Source organism: Ceratotherium simum, chromosome 24, assembly GCF_057802395.1.
Source record: "Ceratotherium simum simum isolate JZ-2026a chromosome 24, ASM5780239v1, whole genome shotgun sequence".
In the NCBI taxonomy this organism is placed as follows: Eukaryota; Metazoa; Chordata; class Mammalia; order Perissodactyla; family Rhinocerotidae; genus Ceratotherium; species Ceratotherium simum.
In genome coordinates this window covers 12,217,120-12,237,058 of record NC_141923.1, presented here as the reverse complement: position 1 = coordinate 12,237,058, position 19,939 = coordinate 12,217,120, and the positions used below count along the sequence as shown (strand labels likewise).

Genomic DNA, 19,939 nt, shown 5'->3' with positions numbered 1-19,939 from the left:
AAATAAATCTATTAAGTATTTATTGAACACTTACATAGCTTCTGCCTTCAAGGAGCTTAGATTGTAGCTGGAACAAAATTTATAGCAGAGATGAAATAGAGTGCAAGGAGATGCGAGCCCCTGATCCTGCCTGTAAGGGAGGCTAAGAAGAGAGAGGTGCACATGGGCTAGTATATTTGGGAACTCAGAGCAGGCGTGAGCCTGCCATTTTGCGTGACCAGTTTCCTGGTTAGAAGAAGGATTTAGAGTTGGGGATGAGGAGGGCAGGAGGAGAAAATTATTGGAGAGCAGTAAAATGGTTGGCTGTGTGTTATGTCTCCTCCTCTATTCCGTCCCCCCCAGTGGGGATGTCAGACTTTCTAATGAGAGGAAAGGAGTTTAGAAAGATAAGCTAGTCAGGAATGCAGCTAGCTTTGTAGAAGAATGATATTTAATCCTGTGTCACCAAAGGCTGCTCTTTGCTCCGGAAGCTAAGATCCAGGATTAGAGTGGGAAATAAGAAAAACAGATACATTGTTCTGTTGGCACTCTGTCACCTTGGTGTTTTATTTTATGTAATTGCCTACAAGACCACACCTTTAATCCCTTCCATCCATAAGCATTTGTTGAGCACACAATGAAACAGAAAACATAAAATCATCTTTAACACTTCCTTCTCTAATAGACCTAAAGAATTCATCGAGTGTGTCTCCCACATCCGTCTGTTGTCCTGGCTGCTTCTGGGATCCCTCACTCACAATGCAGTGTGTCCCAATGCCTCCTCTCCATGCCTGCCCATACCTCTGGATGCAGGTTCCCATGTTGCAGACCATCTTATTGTTATCCTGATTGGATTTCCAGAGCAATCAAAGGTAAGTGATTTCTGCAAGATTAAGACCATATGCATAGAAATTGCTAATGGAATCCCTTATCAGCCAATTATGTTTCTTCTGAGAAGAAAATGCATCTTATCACTTGCCCTCCTGTGGATGTTTGGAAAGCAACTTTGTGCTAATGCCTTATTTAAAGTTGTTTAAATTCCCAGACTATCTTTTCTTCCACCTAAATTGTTTTTCCGTTTACTTTTATGAAGATAAATTATGGAGGCAAACAAGAGTTAGCTTCCTAGGCATTTTTGTCTCAAAATAATGAAGAGAAATAGAGGGCTAGAAATATGATGAAAATTCTATGATCAGTCTTTAGAACCAAATATGAAGTGGAGGAAAATTTATGCTCTATCTAATTCCTGCACTAATTCATGCATTGTCTTTTTAACTCACATCTCTGGAGATATAGGAAGATATAAAATGAAAGTAAGAAGGCCAGTTGGGAATTCACTGAAGTACATGTTGGAATCTCCTACACAAAGGAGCTTTATAAATTGTAGAGACAGATGATGTACTTAAAGGGAATAAAGTAGACCCAAGGCAGGCGTCAGTCGTGAGCCTGTACAAGCAAACAGACACACTGGTACTAATCAGCTACAAGGAGCCCAGGGCCCTTCACAGATCTTAGGCAAGTTCTGGGAGGTCACGGTGGGTTTGGGAACAGCTGGGATTTAGGCCAGGGCAAGCTGACTCAGCCATAAAATAGAGCACCCGTCCAAATGACCTGAAGGATGTTTGCGAGAGCAGTTAGGCAGTCAGTTTCTAATATTTCAACCTAGATCTGTGTTTGATTCCTAACGATGGTAATTTGTAATTTTGTGACCTTGAAAAAATTGCTTAGCCTCTCTGAGCTCCAGTTTTTCACCTGTAAAATAGGTGAGAGGATGGTTTGAGAATTATGGCTGTGATCTCTGAAAAGTCTTCAGCACAGTGACTGGGGTATCATAGATGCTCACTCAACCCGTGCTTACTCCTGGTAGAAATATTGTCTTTGCTGCTGCTAATTCTACTTCTACTGCTAGTATAGTATTAAGTGCTAGGCAGTGGGTTCAGGTATATCACCTCATTTAGTCCTAACTACAGCTCTTTGAGGAGGGTACTATTATCCCCATGTTACAGATGAGGAAACACCGTAAAATGGTAGAATGACTATTCTTCCTAATCTAGTTTAGGGATGTGAATGTCAGTTTCATTAAAGAGCAAGGGGTGGGTAGATTTATTCTGCAAACTAAGGTGCTTTCTCTTCGAAAAGATGCTTTGTTCCCTAAGCACACCCCCACTGACCCAGCAGAGAGCAGATTGTTTTAAGGTGATGAATCACGAGTTTGTAGCTTGAAGATAACTCCTTCAGCTTTGGATCACTTGAATTTGATGTACGTTGGCTGTGCCCCTTGGAAGGTCAAAGCCATGCGGGGAGGGCCCACTAGAATGTGACAGATTATAGAATGAATGTAAGGTTTTCCTTCTTTTCAGACCTCCGTGCTGCACATGTGTTCCCTCTTCCACGCATTCATCTTTGCTCAGCTCTGGACTGTTTATTGCGAACAAAGTGCCGTAGCTACAAATGTCCAAAGTCAGAATGAGTTCAGCTTCACGGCGATACTGACAGCACTGGAGTTTTGGAGTAGGGTGACACCCAGCATCCTTCAGCTGATGGCCCATAACAAAGTGGTGAGTTCACGAATAAGTTTCCCCTCTCGGATAGAATCTCAAAATGTGTAAACCACTCCCAGTCCTCACATTACCTGTTTTTTAAAGAGCTCAGTTGTAATAGTATATAAATGGATTGGTGAATTTTTACATTGTAAACTGGATGTTCTACTTGCGTAATAATTTTGATGAAAAACAAAGCAAACAAGTAAATTCAGTAAAAACAATTTTTGTTTTCTCTGCCTAGTGCCAAAGGTAATTTATATGAAACTTCTACCTTTAAGGGTTGTTTGTGCTATGAAGTCAGAGAATTAAGAGGAAGATTCATATTATTTTTGGATTCTAAGGCAATTTGGAAAAACCCTAGCCAATTAGGTCACCTTTTTATGGTGTTTGAGAGCAGACTGACCACGCCTGTTCATTCTACTTGGGGCTTGAAACCTGAAAATAACCTCACCTTTGTGAGTTGCCTTATAAGGACCTGAGCTCCCCAGTCTTCAAATCCAGTTCCATTTTAATGTTGATGGCTCACCAAGAGAGGAGCTGCTCTGGGGTATGGTTACCATGAGCCCACTTCATTAAACAAGCTTGGATTAGTCCTCATGGCGTCAAGATTGGAGGATGTGTGGAAGGAATTGACAAGGGAGTCTTTTGGTTCAGTTTGCTACTTTGGAGGGGGATTCTCAGCTGGGAGAGCAGCAGCCAGTGTCTTGGTTATGGGGGCTTCATGAGTCGAATTCTTGTCTGTGAGGGGCAAGACCTAGAAGAACACCATAGTGATGATTCCAATGAGCCCAGAAACCCAACAGTGCGCTGTCCACAAAAGGCATTCTGGACATGATTTTTGATTGATCGAATATTAGTCTAAGAAACATTTTCTTTCAGCTCTAATTGGAAAGGGGATTTTATGTTTCCTTTAGTGAAGCACTTTCTTTTCTTTAGAGAAGCAGATGTTAGAAGGCAATTCTGTATGGAGAGAGGAGTTTTAGTTCAATTTAGAGGAAATTTATGTGAAAATTTTAGGGTGCACAAACAGTTCTGACTGCTGCAGAGATAATTACATTTATTGGATCATAGAGTCTGGGATTGAAGAGGAACTTGGAGATCGAGCATTCCATTCTGTTATTTTACAGATGATGAAACTGGGACCTTAAACTAGAGAATCAAAGTTGCCTTCTGTTGTCATCAGTTTTTTGATACCGTTAATACCTCTCCTCTAAATCTCTCTTGATATTCAAGTGTTAGAAATGAATTTGTTACAAATTAATTTTGTATAAATAATGTTACAAATGAATTTAATTTATTTTATTCTGAAAATTTTGTTAAACCGTATAAGCCAGTCTGGTAAAACCCCCCTGGAGTATTTAAAATCTAGGCTTAGGAATTTCTGGTGAGGGATATCATCTCGTATTTTTGAACTGTCGGAAACATGGCTACCTTGTTCCATAGAGAACAAAGCCTCAAAGACAGACGTGCAATAAATTAAACAATAACTCCTAGTGAAGAAACTGAGAAAAGATCAAGATGGAGAAAAGGACCTAAGCCCAAGAGTTCTGTGGTTGGAAATGCAGGAAGCAGAAGCCATTTATCCTCTGGTGTGAATCACAGTGCAATGCAGATTAGCAAGATCAATACCCGAATTCCATTGGCAGCCCCAAGTTAGATGAGGAAGGCATGACAATTGCAAAACCTCTGAACCTTTTTTTTTTTTTTTTTTTTTTTTTTATTAAAGATTTTATTTATTTTTTTTATTTTTCCCAAAGCCCCAGTGGATAGTTGTGTGTCGTAGCTGCACATCCTTCTAGTTGTTGTATGTGGGATTCGGCCTCAGGATGAACGGAGAAGTGGTGCCTCGATGCGCACCCGGGATCCGAACCCGGGCCACCAGCATCGCAGCGCGCGCACTTAACCACCAAGCCACAGGGCCGGCCCCTCTGAAACTTTTTAAATTCAGTTTCTGGTTGAAGTTTTAGAGGTAAATAAACACCACTTCTTGTGGTGCTCTTTGGTCATTCTGCAGAAAGACCTCATGGGCACAGGACATGGGTCCTCTGTGGCTGCAGACTAATTTGCAAGGTTTCTCTATCACTGGGAGTGGAATTGATTTTCATATTTGTTGTTTCAGATGGTAGAAATGGTGTGTCTCCATGTGATTAGTTTAATGGAGGCATTACAAGAATGCAATTCAACAATTTTTGTCAAGGTAGGAAAATCTTATGATTTTTATAGATCGTTTCTTGCTGCTAAAAACAAATGTGGATTTATTTTGAATGTACCTTCTGAAGAGGAAAATAAAACAGATTTAAATTTATCATTCAGAGTTGGGGCTGGAGGGATCAGTCTCATATAACAACCCTTCACCAAATGGTTATTGTGCTATTTTTCCCCTTGCTCCACCGCTATGACCAACGCTAGCTGGATTAAATATGTTGGACCATGGTTGCTTGTAACACAAGTTATTAAATTATTGCTGGGAATGTTGATCTGCAAATGACCTTATAGTAATATAAATTGGTTGATGGTGCCTCACCTTGCAAGATATCCAGAAAACCAAGGAAAATAGTCTGTAATTGTTTGACTTGGTAGCTGGTACTTTTCTCTAAGTTAAATTAATTTAGTGTCTAATGTTACTATTCTAAATCATCGTACAGTGTATGAGAGTAATTTAAGCATTTGTTACCTATGTGTGATAAAAAGTAAAAGAGTAAAGGAGAACTTGTTTTCTCACTCACTTATCTTTTTATTTCCCCTCTTTTTCCTTTCCTTCCTATCATTCCACCTCTTTGTCTCACTGATTCTCTGTCCTTCCTCTTCTTGTACCACTTCCTTCCTTACCTTCCACTTCTGTATTCCATTATCTTGGCCACCATCACCCCCAACCACCACCACCACCGAGTGCATCAATTTGGAACCTCATAGCTTGCTCTTTCACTCCTTTGTTGACTTTATTCTTCCATAAAGGACACCTGTCAAGTTAACTCACACAATGCTGAAGAAAAGCAGCCTATTTTCAGGGAAAATTTGACTGTTACTAGAGCACTACAAGGTGGTTGGTTTGAATGGCATAGATATAGCTTATCTAGCTTGATAGTCAACGGCAAAAGTCGAAGCAGTGAGAGAAAGTATATGACTAACACTTGATGATCATACCTGATTTTATTTTTCACAGCTTAACTGAAGTATAATTTATGTACAGTAAACTATACATATTTAAAATGTACAATTTGATAAGTCTTCACATATATTACACCCATGAAACCATCACCACAATCAAGATAATGAACATATCCCTCACCCCACTTAAGTTTTCTCACACCCATTTATAGTCTCTCCCTTCTACTACTCCCTGTACCCTGCCTCCTAATCCTCAAGCAACTACTGATCTGCTTTCTGTGACTATAGGTTAGTTTGCATTTTCTAGAATTTTATATAAATGGATTCATACAGTACTGATGCTTTTTTCTGCCTTCTTTAATTTGGAATAATTATATTTAGATTAATCCATGTCGATGCATATATCAGTAGATCATTTCTTTTTATTTCTGAGTAGTATTCCACTATATGGATATATGACATTTTGTTTATCCATTCATCAGTTAATGGACATCTGGGCTGTTTCTCCAGTTTTGGGCTATTACAAATAAAGCTGCTATGAATATTCTTGTACAAGTCTTTGTGTAGATACGTACTTTCACGTATGTTGGATAAATACCTAGGAGCAGAACGACTAGGCCGTATGAAATGTGTGTAACTTCTTAAGAAATTGGCAAACTGTTTTCCAAAGTGATTGTGCCCTGTTACATTCATACCAGCAGTGTGTGAGCATTCGAATTCCTACACAAAGGAACATTCCAGTTCCTTTGTCAACTCTTAGTGTAGTCAATCTTTAATTTTAGTTATTCTAAGAATTGTGTACTGATATCTCATCATGGTTTTAAATTGCATTTCCCTGTTGACAAATGATGTTAAACATCTCTTTATGTGTTCATTTGCTATCCCTATATCTGCTTGGTGAAGTATCTATTAAAATTATTTGCCCATTTTTTTATTGGGTTTTGGTTTTTTTTCTTATTGAATTTTGAGATATACATTCTTTATCAAATATATGATTTGCAAAGATTTTCTCTGTGTTTTGTCTTTTCATTGTCTTAGCAGTGTCTTGTGAAGAGCAGGTCTTAATTTTGATGAAGTACCATTTATCAAATTTTTCTTTTATGGATCATGCTTTTGATGTATTTAAAAAAATCTTTATTTAATCCAAGGTCACAAAGAGTTTTCTTCTAGGTGTCAGTTTATATCTACGGTCCATTTATTAGATATCCAATTATTCTAGGATCATTTGTTGAAAATACTATCCTTTCTCCATTGAATTTCCTTTGCACTTTTGTCAAAAATCAATTGACCGTATATGTATGGTTCTATTTCTAGATACTTGATTCTGTTCCGTTGATCTCTTTGTCTATTTTTGTACCACACTGTCTAGATTCTGTAGCTTTATAATATGCCTTAAAATAAGATAGTGTTAGTCTTCTAAATTTCTACATCTTTTTCAAAGTTGTTTTGGCTATTCTAGGTCTTTTGCATTTCTAGATAAATTTTAAAATCAGCTTATAAATTACTACAAAAAGCCTGCTGGGAATTTGATTGGGATTGCATTGAATCTATAGATCACTTTGAGGAGAACTGAGATCTTAACAATATTGAATCTTCCAATCTATGAACACAGTATATCTCTCCATTTACTTATGACTTCGTTAACTTTTTTTGGTAATATTTGGTAGTTTTCCATATACAAGGATGGCATGTTTTTGTCAAATTTATCCCTAAATAGATCATAATTTTATGGTATCATAAGTGGTATGGTTTTTTAGATTTAAATTTATGATTGTTCATTGCTAGCATTTAGAAATATAACTGATTTCATATTGATCTTATATCCTGCAACCTGTTAAACTCATTTATTAGTTATAGTAGCTTTTTTGTAGAGTTCGTCAGATTTTCTGAATAGACAATTATGTCATGTACAAATAAAGACAGTTTTATGTCTTCCTTTCTCTTTATATTATTTCTTTTTCTTGTCTCATTGCTCTGGCTAGATCCTCTAGTACAAGTTGAATAGAAGTCGTGAGAGTGGGAAACCTTGCTTTGTTCCTGATATTGGGAAGAAAGCATTCAATCTTTCCTCATTAAATATAAATGTCAGCTGTCAGTTTTTCATAGATACCCTTTGTCAGATTGAGTAAGGTTCTCTTGTGTTCCTAGTCTGCTAAGAATTTTTGTCAGGAGTAGATGTAGGATTTGTCAGTGCTTCTTCTGCATTTATTGAGATATCATTTGACTTTTCTTTTTCTTTTTTTTTTTTTATAATTTTATTTATTTATTTATTTTCCCCCCAAAGCCCCAGTAGATAGTTGTATGTCATAGTTGCACATCCTTCTAGTTGCTGTATGTGGGATGCGGCCTCAGCATGGCCAGAGAAGCGGTGCGTTGGTGCACGCCCGGGATCCAAACCCAGGCCGCCAGCAGCGGAGTGCATGCACTTAACCACTAAGCCACGGGCCGGCCCTCATTTGACTTTTCTTTTTGACTGTTAACAAGGTGAATTTCATGGATTGATTGTTGAATGTTAAACCAACCTTGTGTTCCTGGGGCAAACCACACTTAGTCTTGATGTATTATCCTTTTTATATCTTGCTGAATTCTATTTGCTAACATTTTTTTGTGTGTGTGTGAAGAAGATCAGCCCTGAGCTAACATCCATGCCAATCTTCCTCCACTTTATGTGGGACACCATCACAGCATGGCCTGACAAGCGGTGCATCGGTGTGCACCCGGGATCCGAACCTGGGCCGCCAGCAGTGGAGTGCGCGCACTTAACCGCTACGCCATGGGGCTGGCCCCCTATTTGCTAACATTTTAAAATAATTTTTTGTATTAATGTTCATGAGGGATATTGAACTGTAATTTTCTTTTCTTGTAATAACTATTTTGGTTTTGGTATCAGGGTAATGATGGCTTCATAGAATAAGTTGGGAAGTATCCCTTCCTTTTCTGTTTTCTGAAAAAGTGTGTGTAGATTTGGTATTATTTTTCCCTTAAATATCTGGTAGAATTCACCAATGGAACTGCCTGGGCTTGGAATTTTCTTTGCAGGAGGGTTTTAAACTATAGATTCTATTTCTTTTAAGATATAGGACTATTTAAGTTATCTGTTTATTCTTGAGTGATCTTTGGTGTAGTGTGTATCTTTCAGAGAATTGTCCATTTCATCAAAGTAGTCAATTTTAATGGCATGAAGTTGTTCATAATATTCCTTTATTATACTTTTAATTTCTGTAGGATCAGTAATTATGCCACCTCTTTAATTTCTGATATTGGTGATTTGTGACTATTTTTTTTTCTGATCAGTCTGGATGGAGGTTTATCAATTTTAGTGAGCTTTTGGTTAAAAAAAACAATAACCAATTTTTGGTCAGTTTTCATTGATTTTCTCTACTGTTTTTCTGTTTTCTGTTTTATTGATTCCTGTTTATTATTTTCTTTCTTCTAATTACTTTAGATTTAATTTGCTCTTCTTTTTCTAGTTTCTTAAGGTATAAGTGTAGCTCACTAATTTAAGACTTTTTTCTGACATAAGTGATTAGTGCTATAAATTTCCCTCTAAGCACTGCTTTAGCTGCATCCCACAATTTGATATGTTGTAGTTTCATTTTCATTTGGTTAAAAATACTTTCTAATTTCCCTTTTGCTTTCTTTTTGGGCCCATTGCTTATTTAGAAGTATATTATTTGGTTTCCAAATATTTGGGGATTTTCTGGAAATTTTTGTTACAGATTGTTAATTCCATTGTGATCAGAGAACATACTTTGCGTAATTCAAATCATTTTAAATTTATTGAGACTTGTTTTATGGCCCAGAATATTGTCTATCTTGGTAAATGCTTTGTGTGCACTAGAAAAGAATGTGTCTTCTGCTGTTGTTGATTGTAGTTTCCTATGTCCGTTGGTTCAAGCTTGTTGATAGTGTTGTTCAGGTCTTCCATGTCCTTCTTTCTGTCCTGTTTATTCTATTGATTATTGAGAAATGGGTATTGAAATATCTGTATAATTATGGATTTGTTTATTTATCTTTTCAGGTCTGCCAGTTTTTGCTTCATGTATTATGAAGCTCTATTTTTAGGTGCCTAAATGTTTAGGATTATTATGTCTTGTTAATGAACTGAAACTATGAAATGGCTCTCTTCATCCTCAGTAATATTCTTTGCTCTGAAAGCTACTTTGATATTAGTAAAGGCACTGCAGTTTTCATTTGACTAGTGTTAGGATGGTATATCTTTTTCCATCCTTCTACTTTTAATCTATTTGTGTGTTTATGTTTAAAATATATTTCTTTTAGGCAACATGTAGCTTAGTGTTCCTTTTTTTTTTTTTTAATCCAATCTGATAATCCTTTCCTTTTAATTGAGGTTTTTAAACCATTTTCATTTAATGTGTTTTGTGACATTCTTGGGCCTAAATCTATCATCTTGCTATTTGTTTTCTATATTTCCCATCTGTTCTTTGTCTCTTTTTCCCTCTTTTTCTGCCTTATTTTGGAATAATCGAGTTTTTAATGAATAAATTTTGGCTATAATTTTTTCTTCTTTTTCTTGTTTCTTAAGATGGAAGCTGAAGTCATTAACTTGGGAAACTTCTTTTCAGTCATCAATGTTTAGTGCTTTAAATTTCTTCCTTTAGCTACATTCTTCCAGATTTTGACATGCTCTCATTTCCATTCGGTTCAAAATATTTTCTGATTTCCCTTTTGGTTTCTTTCTTGACCCATGGGTTATTTAGAAGTTTGTTTTTTAGTTATCTTTTAGCAGTATGTCTTAATTGTTGTTTTAGTGATTGATTTAGAGCTTATGGTGTATATCTTTAACTTATCACCTTCAAGTCTACCTTCAAGTAATATCATACCACTTCAGGTATAGTATAAGAATGTACAGTAGTATACTTCCATTTCCAGCCTCCTGGCTTTGTGCTGTTATTGTCATCCATTTTACTTCTATGTGTGTTATAAACCAAACCATACATTGTTATTATTTTTGCTTTAAAGAGTCAATGATCTCTTAAAGAGATTTTAAATTTTTTCAATATTTATTTATATTTGCTGTTATTACCATATTTATATTTGCCATTTCCAGTGTTCTTCATTCCTTCCTATAGATCTAGACTTCTATCTTCCTTCTTCCCGGAGGACTTCCTTTAGTATTTCTTGTGCACGTCTGCTGGTGATTAATGCCTTCAGGTTTTGTATGTCTGGGAAGGTATTTACTTTGCCTTCATTTTTGAAAGATAGTTTCGCTGGGTACTGAATTCTAGGTTCAAGGATTTTTGGTGTTTTTTTAGTACTTTGAAGATGTTGCTCGTCCACTGTCTTCTTGCTTGTGTTGTTTCCAACAAGAAATGTGTGTCGTTCTTATCTTTTTTCTTCTGTATGTAGTATGTCTTTTTTCTCAGGCTGCTTTTAAAATTTTCTCTTTACCGTTATCATTAAGCAATTTGATGATGAAACACCTTGGTATAGTTTTCTTCACGTTTCTTTTGCTTGGGTTTGTTGAGCTTTTTGGGTCTGTGGATTTATAGTTTTCATTATTTTTGGAAAAGTATCAGCTATTGTTTCTTCAAATATTTTCTTCTGTGCCTCTACTCAACATACTCAATATTTCCTCTACCTTCTTGACCGTATTGAATATAATTATAATAACTGTTTTAATGTCTTTCTCTACTAATTCTGTTATGTGTATCATTTTGGGGTCTTTTCCAATTGATTGATTTTTCTTCTCATTATAGGTCAAATTTTCCTGCTTATTTGCATGCTGGTAATTTTTTGTTGAATTCTTGACATTTCAAATTTGACTTTCTTAGGTGCTGGATATTTTTGTATTCCTTTAAATATTCTTGAACTATAGTCTGTGACATAGTTAAATTACTTAGAGACAGTTTTATCCTTTTGAGACTTGCTTTTAAGCTTTGTTAGGTGGTGTCAGAGCAGCATTTTGTCTAGGGCTAATATTTCTTCACTATTCAGTAAGGTAATAGCTTTCTGAGTATTCTACTTGATATTCTATGAATCACAAGGTTTTTCTGCTCTAACTAGTGTGAGGGAACACAAACTCTTGCTGGCCCTGTATGCTCACCACTCTAATAATTTTTTCTTCAGTCTCAGGTAGTTTTCTCACGTGGTGCACTGGTCAGTATTCAGCTGAAGACTCAAGGGAAACCCTGTACAGATCTTCAGAGTTCTCTCTGTCTGTGCAGCTCTCTCCTCTCCAGTACTCTGCCTTAAAAACTCCAGCCACCTTGGCCTCTCTGGACTCCTGGCTCCATCTCCTCAATTCAGAAAGACTGCCGGGCTGTGCCTGGATCCCTCCTCCCTGTGCCTGCAAACACTCTAGGCAGTGGGTTAGGCTCATTGTAGGGCTTACCTTGTTTATTTCCTCTCCCTATTGATAACTTTCTGGCATTGCTGATGCTTAATGTCTGAAAACCATTATTTCATATAGTCCATCTGGAATTTTAATTGTTCTAGACAGGAAGGTAAATCTGGTTTTTGTTACTCCATCTTTGTGGAAAGAGAGAGTTTCACAACTAATCTTAATTTTGAGGGCTGGAACAAGCATAGAGTGAAATGAATACAGTCCATCCAAGCAGGAAATCTTTAATTTATCCTGTAGCATAAACTAAGATAAGAGGAAAGGTATAACTTTTATTTTGGTGAAAAACAACCTATTTTTAAAATGTCCTTCAGTTTTCTGGATATTGTTTCTAGAGAGGAAAAAAGAGAAAACCCGACCAACTTTATTATAACATTACAGAGCCCAAAATAAATTACATCTAATTCTTACTGACAGCTTTTTAGGAGCCAGTAGCAAAAGGGAACTGAAACGAGTGTTATTCAATAAGTCAAATTAGCATTCCTGAAATAGGATGACTACTGGATTATATAATGCTGTCAACAACAATGAGATTTAACCTGAAGCCTTCAGTCCTGTGATTCATAAATCACAAACCTGAAGGCCCCTTGCAGGTATATTTTAGAATCAAATGGTCATGTGTTACATCAGTGGGGAAATAACAAAAACCTGAAATCAACCTCACTATTCCCCTTGATTGCCGCAGATGGGCCCTTAGCCCCAGGGACAGCACTGGGGAAGGTGTCCACCCAAGGTCAGAGGACTCAGTGCTCCCTGGTCCCTACCCTCCCTACCCTCCCTGGTCCCTCAGGATTCTTCACAGGAAGTTAGTTCCAGTATTTCCCAAATATCAAGAGGCATGTGGGCCTGCTTCCATATTAAATAGGTCAAAAGTCAACGAGAGTCTATAGACGTTAGGACCCTCAGGGCTTGTGTTTTGCTGTACAGACATTGGGGAGGCGACGGTTGGATTGGTTTATTTTTTCCCATTCAGAATGTCTAGATGAGCCAGTCCTACTAATGGCCAGAGAGCATAGCTTTATCTGGCACCAACCTTTGTAATCCCACAGTTTTGTTATGAGGGTTGGTGGCAGGGGGAGGCAGGGAGAAGGTCTCATTTTCTGATATTTTGATTTTTAATCCAATTACATCTTCTGGGACACACCACACTCCATTTCTAAACACAATATTTATGTTAGAGACAGAGTATTAAATTTCTGCAATATAATCACCATGTTTAGGAGTAAAAACATCAATGGAGGTCAAATTAGCAAATTGTATATATCAACAGAATGTTAAAAGCAGAACAGCCAGATTTAGCCTTGGGAACAAAAGCTTAGAGAGAAATATAATTTCTCACTCCACCAAGTTTATTATTTTTTTAAATGATTTGATGAATTAAATGAGACCGGCAGCCTATGGCCATGACTGGTGAACAGAGAGGTCAGTTAAACACTATCCCTCATCCCGACAGGTGCTCCTCCTGGTTCTCTCGTTTTGTGCGTTGCATCGCTGTCCTCCAGTTTGCCCAGACTAGAAACCTCAGCTTCTTCTTTGGCCTTTTCCTCACTCCAAAGAGCACACTAGTCCTCAGACCCTCACAGGTTATCTCTGCAGGCAGACTCCTGTCTCCCAGAAGCCTCCAGGGAAGGGCACGGCAGAGGGGCTTAGGGTGAATCAGAGAGGCAGCAGAGGGGCGAGGACCCCAGGTGCGCTTTGAGAGCCTTGCTCTCCTCTGGAGCAGGGACCAGCTGCTCTCCTGCGTGTGCACCCACACTGTCGGGACCTCTGGCCCCGCTCACTCTTAACGTGTCTCGCCTTCCAAATCACAGCCGGGCAACTTCAGGGCCTGTCTTTTTCTATCCCTTAAGTGTTTTGACCGCTTCCCAAGTGATATTTTCTTGATGACTAGTAGCAAATAGAGTCACCATGCTACTCGATCCCATAGAGGAAGTTCTGTTTCAAGAAAGTGAGGATTTAATTAAATAAATACCCATTTAATTTCCCGTGCTTGGTAGCTTTCAAGAGACAATCAGTCATTTACTGTAAAGTGTGTGTTTCAGGCACTCAGGGGGCGCTTGTTAACCTCCAAATGCCACCAGCTCAGCAGGGTTTGGCTTCAGAAAGTCTTTTTTCTGATAACGGGTAACTCTGCAGCAGGGACCCTCATCCTTTTGCTACATTGAAGGGGTGCGGTGTGTCCTGTTTTCCCTCGCAGTTATCGAAGCTTGTGTGGGAGAGTGGAGAACAGTAGTAACCAGGCTTCTGTGTTTCTCCATACAGCTGATACCTATGTGGTTGCCAATGATTCAGTCGAATATCAAGGTAAGTCATCCCCGGGCGGACTGGACGCTCATTTCCCTCCAGACAACGTCGTGACATTCATAGGGCTCCTTGATGCTCCACTTCCTGTGGAGAAAGATGAATTCACCCTGCTCCTGGTCTCAGGGGGCTGATAATGCAGGAGACCATGCGGGCCAGGTAAGGGGCCTGTGGGCCCTGGTGACCGCAGGAGCCACGGTCCTACTGCTCACTGCTGCTGAGGATGCAGGTGGAGGGGGAGGATCCCAGAGTCTGAGTGAGGCCCAGTTACTGACGAACACAGGCTGAAAAGCTACTCTACCTTTGGAGGAGACCCTGGGATCTGGTCCCAGGCATGTCCAAAGCTATTTCTTGACCACTAAAATTGAGTTTTTTTGATGGGAAGAATTCCATTAAGAAAGGATAGCATTGAGTGAATGACGGAATTGAGCTAGAAGGGACCTGCCCCCGCTCATTTCACATATGGGGAATCAATCATAGGACCAGAAGGAAGACTTGGACAGGGCCCCACAGCCAGGAAAGAGAAGACCCTGACCAAGTCTATTTCCTACTGCCAGGCCCCACCTTGAGAGAAGTGTTGTTGTTGTAGGGCCAAACATACTCATGACTGGTCAGTGTAGTTACTGAGACTTGACGTCGTGATGGCAAAGCTAGCCACCTGCGCCATCCAAAACTGGGCCCTGTCTATGGCCCTGGGAGTATCAGGGGAGGAGGGGGAGAGGACAGAAGCCTTCTTGCTGGTTTCTTCTTAGAGTTGGGGAGGGATGCTAGTGGAAGGAAGGGGGGTGACCTCTAGGTACCCAGACACCAGGAGAGAAATGCCGCTGTCAACAGTGACCACCAGCTTGGAGTCTGATTGATGGTGTTGGTGCTGTTTGTGGCCACCGCTGGGCATGCTGAAAACCTCATCTCAGCACTGGTGTTTGTTGTGAAAAATGCTTGTACTTCCACCTTGATGCATTCCAAATTACTCCTCCCCCTGCTTTGCGGAAATCTGTGGCAATTTGACATTACACTGGGTTCTTAGAGGAGGCCAACAGACCTTGATGAAAAGCTAGGAAAAATAAGAAAAGCTTACAACCTGGCTTCTTCATGTGCATTAACATGAGAACAGAGAGGTTATAATTATGATTAAAATATAATGAGCACTTCCTATGGGCCAAGTTCTGTTCTAGACATGCTGTTACCTCATTGATCCTTACAAACCCCATGAAGCGAGTGTTACTGACCCCACTTTGCCCATGAGAAAAATCCAAACAGACTGGAAGAGTTTATTCCCAGAGTTGTCCGCAGAGGAGCCAGGATTTGAACCCAGGGAGCCTGGCACCAGAGCCCAGGCACTTAACCACTATGCTACATGTTGAACAGCTCCTGGGGGACACACATATGTGTCAGCCCATCAACTGGTGTGTCAGCTTTAAGTTCCTGTTGCAGTGAATGAGTCAAGATGGGAATGGCATTATTGGGATGGATTTGGGCCAGGGTAACTCTAGACACAAGGTACCAGCCCACGTTCCCCTCCCTGAGCACTGCCCAGTTTGAGAGTTGGCCTTCTTCAGGTCAGACAGCCCTTGGGCCCCTTGTAAATTCTGCCTGCAGAAGAAGCCCCGGCTGGCCCTCCCTGGGTTGACTGTGACCATTAGGAGGAAAGAAACTAAATGAAATGTCTTGCCCTTTCTTAACAGCACTTATCTGCGGGACTCCAGCTTCGCCTCCAGGCCATTCAGAACAACGTGAACCACCACAGCCTAAGAACGCTGCCAGGCTCGGCCCAGAGCAGCGCCGGCCTGGCGGCCCTCCGCAAGTGGCTGCAGTGCACCCAGTTCAAAATGGCCCAGGTGGAGATCCAATCCTCAGAAGCAGCCTCTCAATTTTATCCTCTATGAGTGGAGTCCTCGGCTCTCAGTGTCAACACTCTGGTTTAGCAATAATGGGTTTAAAAACAAAACAATTTGATCCAAGCAGGTTGGGGAACATATTGGTACTGTACATTCTCTTTCTAGTTTAGTAAAAGACGTGCAAAGGCCGGAGAGGGCCAAAAATGAAGCTTTCTTGCTACACATATTTCTGATGACTCCTTGGGCTATCTGATTAAGTGTTTCCTTACATTATTTTTTAAAAACCAAATCATTTTTCTTTAACTAACTTCTATTTTTTTTAAGAAAAAAAAAATAGACTGGTGGGTACTCACAGAAAAGTTGTACAAGTCCCCCTGTTGCTATTTTTGATGATAGAGAATAAATAGGGTTTTTGAAACCTTTGTAGTGTTTTTTCTTAAAATCCACTCTTGGCAATGCAATAAAAAACCCGTCACCATAAGCCAGTGACACTTGACTGAAGCTTTTTGTCATTATCCTGGGAAAAGTGGCAGCTTGCAAGGACCATTACAAAGTGCACTTAGAAATTAGGTGGTTAAACTGTGCCAATTGTTTTCTTTGTTTTATAATATCATTTTCCAGAACTGTCCAGTAAGTTTTATTATTTTTAAAACTAGTTTTTCAACTCATTAGTTCTAGGCTGTACTTTCTTGTAAGCTTTATGATAACCACTTTAGTTTTGTGAATAATAAATTTTATTCTTTTGTTAATACTTGTATACAATTCAATTTAAAACTGTAGATTGCATACTGGACCAGACGATTCCCCACGCTGGCACAGAGCACTGCACCTGGAGTTATGTTTCATAAAACTGAATTTTAATAGTGTAAGAGCACCAAGCCTTCTCAGCACTTATCCTTAGCATTGGACTGTGCATTCACAAATGATATTTCTTTTCTCTATCCCTGTAATGCACTGACTAAAAGAAGACGTAATATACATTTAAGCTGTATATTGACATGCTATTAAATGCATTTTTTATTATCTTTGTGAGCCTGGGGTTTTTTAAAATAAGTTTATAGAGCTAGAGTTTAGTTCCTGACAATCTTTTCTTCTAAATGTTTAAAACTTCTAACTTCTCTTAAAATTAAAATACAATGATTGATTGAAAAGGCTTCCTTTCAGATCATCTGGTGAGAGAAGTACACAGTTTATTTGAAGTCCTTCTCTAGGAAGGAGTTTGAGGGCACGAGACAATTCTTTTCCTTTTTTTTAAGTTGGTTATTAAGAGGCTTCTCTTTTCTTCTGGGAAGTCTGGTATCTTAATGCTTCTCAGGGGAAAACAAGTCCTCGAGTGTCCAAGTGTTTCACATGAGTTCTAGAAAGACAGGGTGACAGATCTTCATTCCTATGAAAATGTGCAGGGAATCCATAGGACCCTATATTAAGAGTGTAGAAGTGATCATTCTTCATATTTTACTAACTCTTCTGAAAGGCCTTCCCCCAGTCAGAACTCTCCTCTATCCCAATCATGGTTGGGTATACTTGTGTGAACATTTTGTCTTGTGTTGTAGACACATATTTTAACCTCACCTGTAAACTGCGACAGCTTTGAGGGTATGTTTTGTCTCTGTATCCCCAAGGTTTGGCATGTAGCATGTGTTTAATTAATGCCTGTGGAACTGAATGGATTTGGTTAAGTGACAGGTCTTTCTTGAGCTACCCAGTGGGCTCAGCAAGGGCTGGATTGTGACATTCTCTTTTTGAGCAGGGATTCCTAGAGGGGGTTATAGACACAGGCTGGAGGAGGCGGTCCTGGTTCCTTTCCCTGTGAGGGATTTAACTGACTTCCCATCTGGGCTCAGCTGTAGACCCAGGTCTTTGCTAGTCCCAAGCCCACCCTGGTGCAGGCAGCCAGGATCTTGGTGGCCCCATCCTACCAGCAGACAAGGTCCAGAGTTATCCACAGCTTCTTCTCCAACTCCATCTTCTTTACCCAGTTCTTTGGATGGACTCCTGCCTCAATTTCCCTTTGTATTTGCATCCCCCCAAGAGCTAGAGAAAAGCCCTTAACTCAGCCCTCTTGCCTGGGCCCCATCTAATGCTTCCTGCTGTAGGGACCTATTTTCTTTACCCCAGTCACAACCTGGGATCTTGGTCCCACCCAGGCAGGTCTCCCTCTTTGCCCCTGAGAACTGTGATTTGTTTTCTTGCCAGCTTGACCCGAATACTGTCCCTGCCAGGACCCTGCCACTTCGCTGGCTGATAGAGACCAGGAAGCTTCTCTGGCTCGCACTCCCCCCCAACCCCCACTGCGTTTCCCTGTGTCCTCATCTTCTTCTGTTATGTCGTCATGTCAGCCTCTCCAGCAAGTGGGGCTCAGGCACTTAGCAAAAAAAATTCAGGAAAAGGGACAGATGGAAGTTTAGCAGGATTGGCCCTAACAAGTAGGAGGAGAAGCTGTTCACCTAGGTCAGGGGGCGGCCAGCTGCAGCCGCTGCCTGTGTTTGTAAAACTTTTATCAGAATGGAACCACCCGGTCATTTACATATTCTCTATGGCTGTGTTTGTGCTACAAGGGCAGAGTTGAAGAGTTGTGACAGAGACTACATGGCCCTGAAAGCCTAAAATATTTACCGTCTGGCCCTTTGCAGAAAAAGTCTGCTGACCCTAGCCTAGCTGAAGGCCACTGAGGAGTGCTGCATGGAACCCTGCATGGATATATTTTTCCTACCACCTCAGGGTTTTTGAAATTTCATTATTAGTGTTTCCTCACCTGTAAAATGGGGACAATGACACGTTCTACCTCATAGGGTTGTTGAGATGATAAAAGAGAGAACACAAGGAAAGAGCTTAGAGCAATGCCTGACACACGGTAAGCACTCAATAAAAGTTATCAGTTATTATTTTTATTCTCATGTTAAAGCCTAGACAAGTAAAGCCACTTGCCCAAGGTCACATGGCTAGTAAGAGGTAAGAACTTACTGGAATTAAGAGTTGGAACTTGGCCTCAGGCTGTCTGACCCCAAGGACTGTGCTCTCAACTACTGCCCATACTGATTCCTGCTACACCATGCACCAGCTCCAGGTGACAGCAGCAGAGGGCAGAGATTCCAACAAATTTTACCTGTACATATTTGGCCAGCACTAATTATCGGCTTAGAGAAGGGCCAAGGAATAGACTCAGTTTTCCTTCCCTCACGAATCCTACTGGTTTCAGAGTGTGAACAGAACATTCTGAGATTCCCAAGGGTGGAATGAACCCAAATCTGCAAATGCATAGATTCCATGATTGTTTACAATGGGCATGCCTCTTACTAGTTGAATGACCTTGGACAAGGTATTAAACTCTCTGGACCTCTATTTTTCCTTATCTGTGAAATGGAGCTGACCCATCTCCCTGGGGGTGATGGAAGGCTCCAACTGGTGGAGGACTGTGATGGTGCTTGGGAGACTGTCCCAGAATCTGAACCTCCAGGAAGACTGGTGCCACCTTATGAAGAGCACGTGAGGGGACAGCTCACAGCTGCGGGCTCGTTTGGTTTTTCCTTCAGCCAGTCCCTCAGAAGCAAGACCTATAAGATCCATGGAACAGACTCAGTTTTCTTCTCCGAAATGTAGTCATTAGCTAAAGGTGTCCAGTCTCCGTGTTATATACTCTCTTGGCAAGTTTGTCATTCTGTCTGACATCAGGATGTTTTCAGCAAATCTCTTCCCTAAGGGTCTCATCTGAGGCCAAGTGGTTGCAGCAACTCCATCTCCAACTCTAAGCTACAACAGGCCAAATAATATTGGATTGGATCAGAGAAGGCGGGTTATCCACCAAG

General features: G+C 40.1%; 1 protein-coding gene across 5 annotated transcripts in view; it reads left to right on the top strand.

The window, feature by feature from the left end:
- Nucleotides 1-16,555, top strand: part of UNC79 (unc-79 subunit of NALCN channel complex) — a 231,192-nt gene extending 214,637 nt beyond the window's left edge. For all 5 annotated transcript variants that reach the window (XM_087448020.1, XM_087448023.1, XM_087448021.1 and 2 more), the window contains 5 exons: nt 665-851; nt 2,340-2,537; nt 4,642-4,719; nt 14,257-14,298; nt 15,981-16,555. In XM_087448020.1, coding sequence (XP_087304146.1) covers nt 665-851; nt 2,340-2,537; nt 4,642-4,719; nt 14,257-14,298; nt 15,981-16,181 — 706 coding nt within the window. In that variant the 3' untranslated portion in view covers nt 16,182-16,555. The remainder of the gene's footprint in view (nt 1-664; nt 852-2,339; nt 2,538-4,641; nt 4,720-14,256; nt 14,299-15,980) is intronic.
- The last annotated feature ends 3,384 nt before the right edge of the window (nt 16,556-19,939 follow it).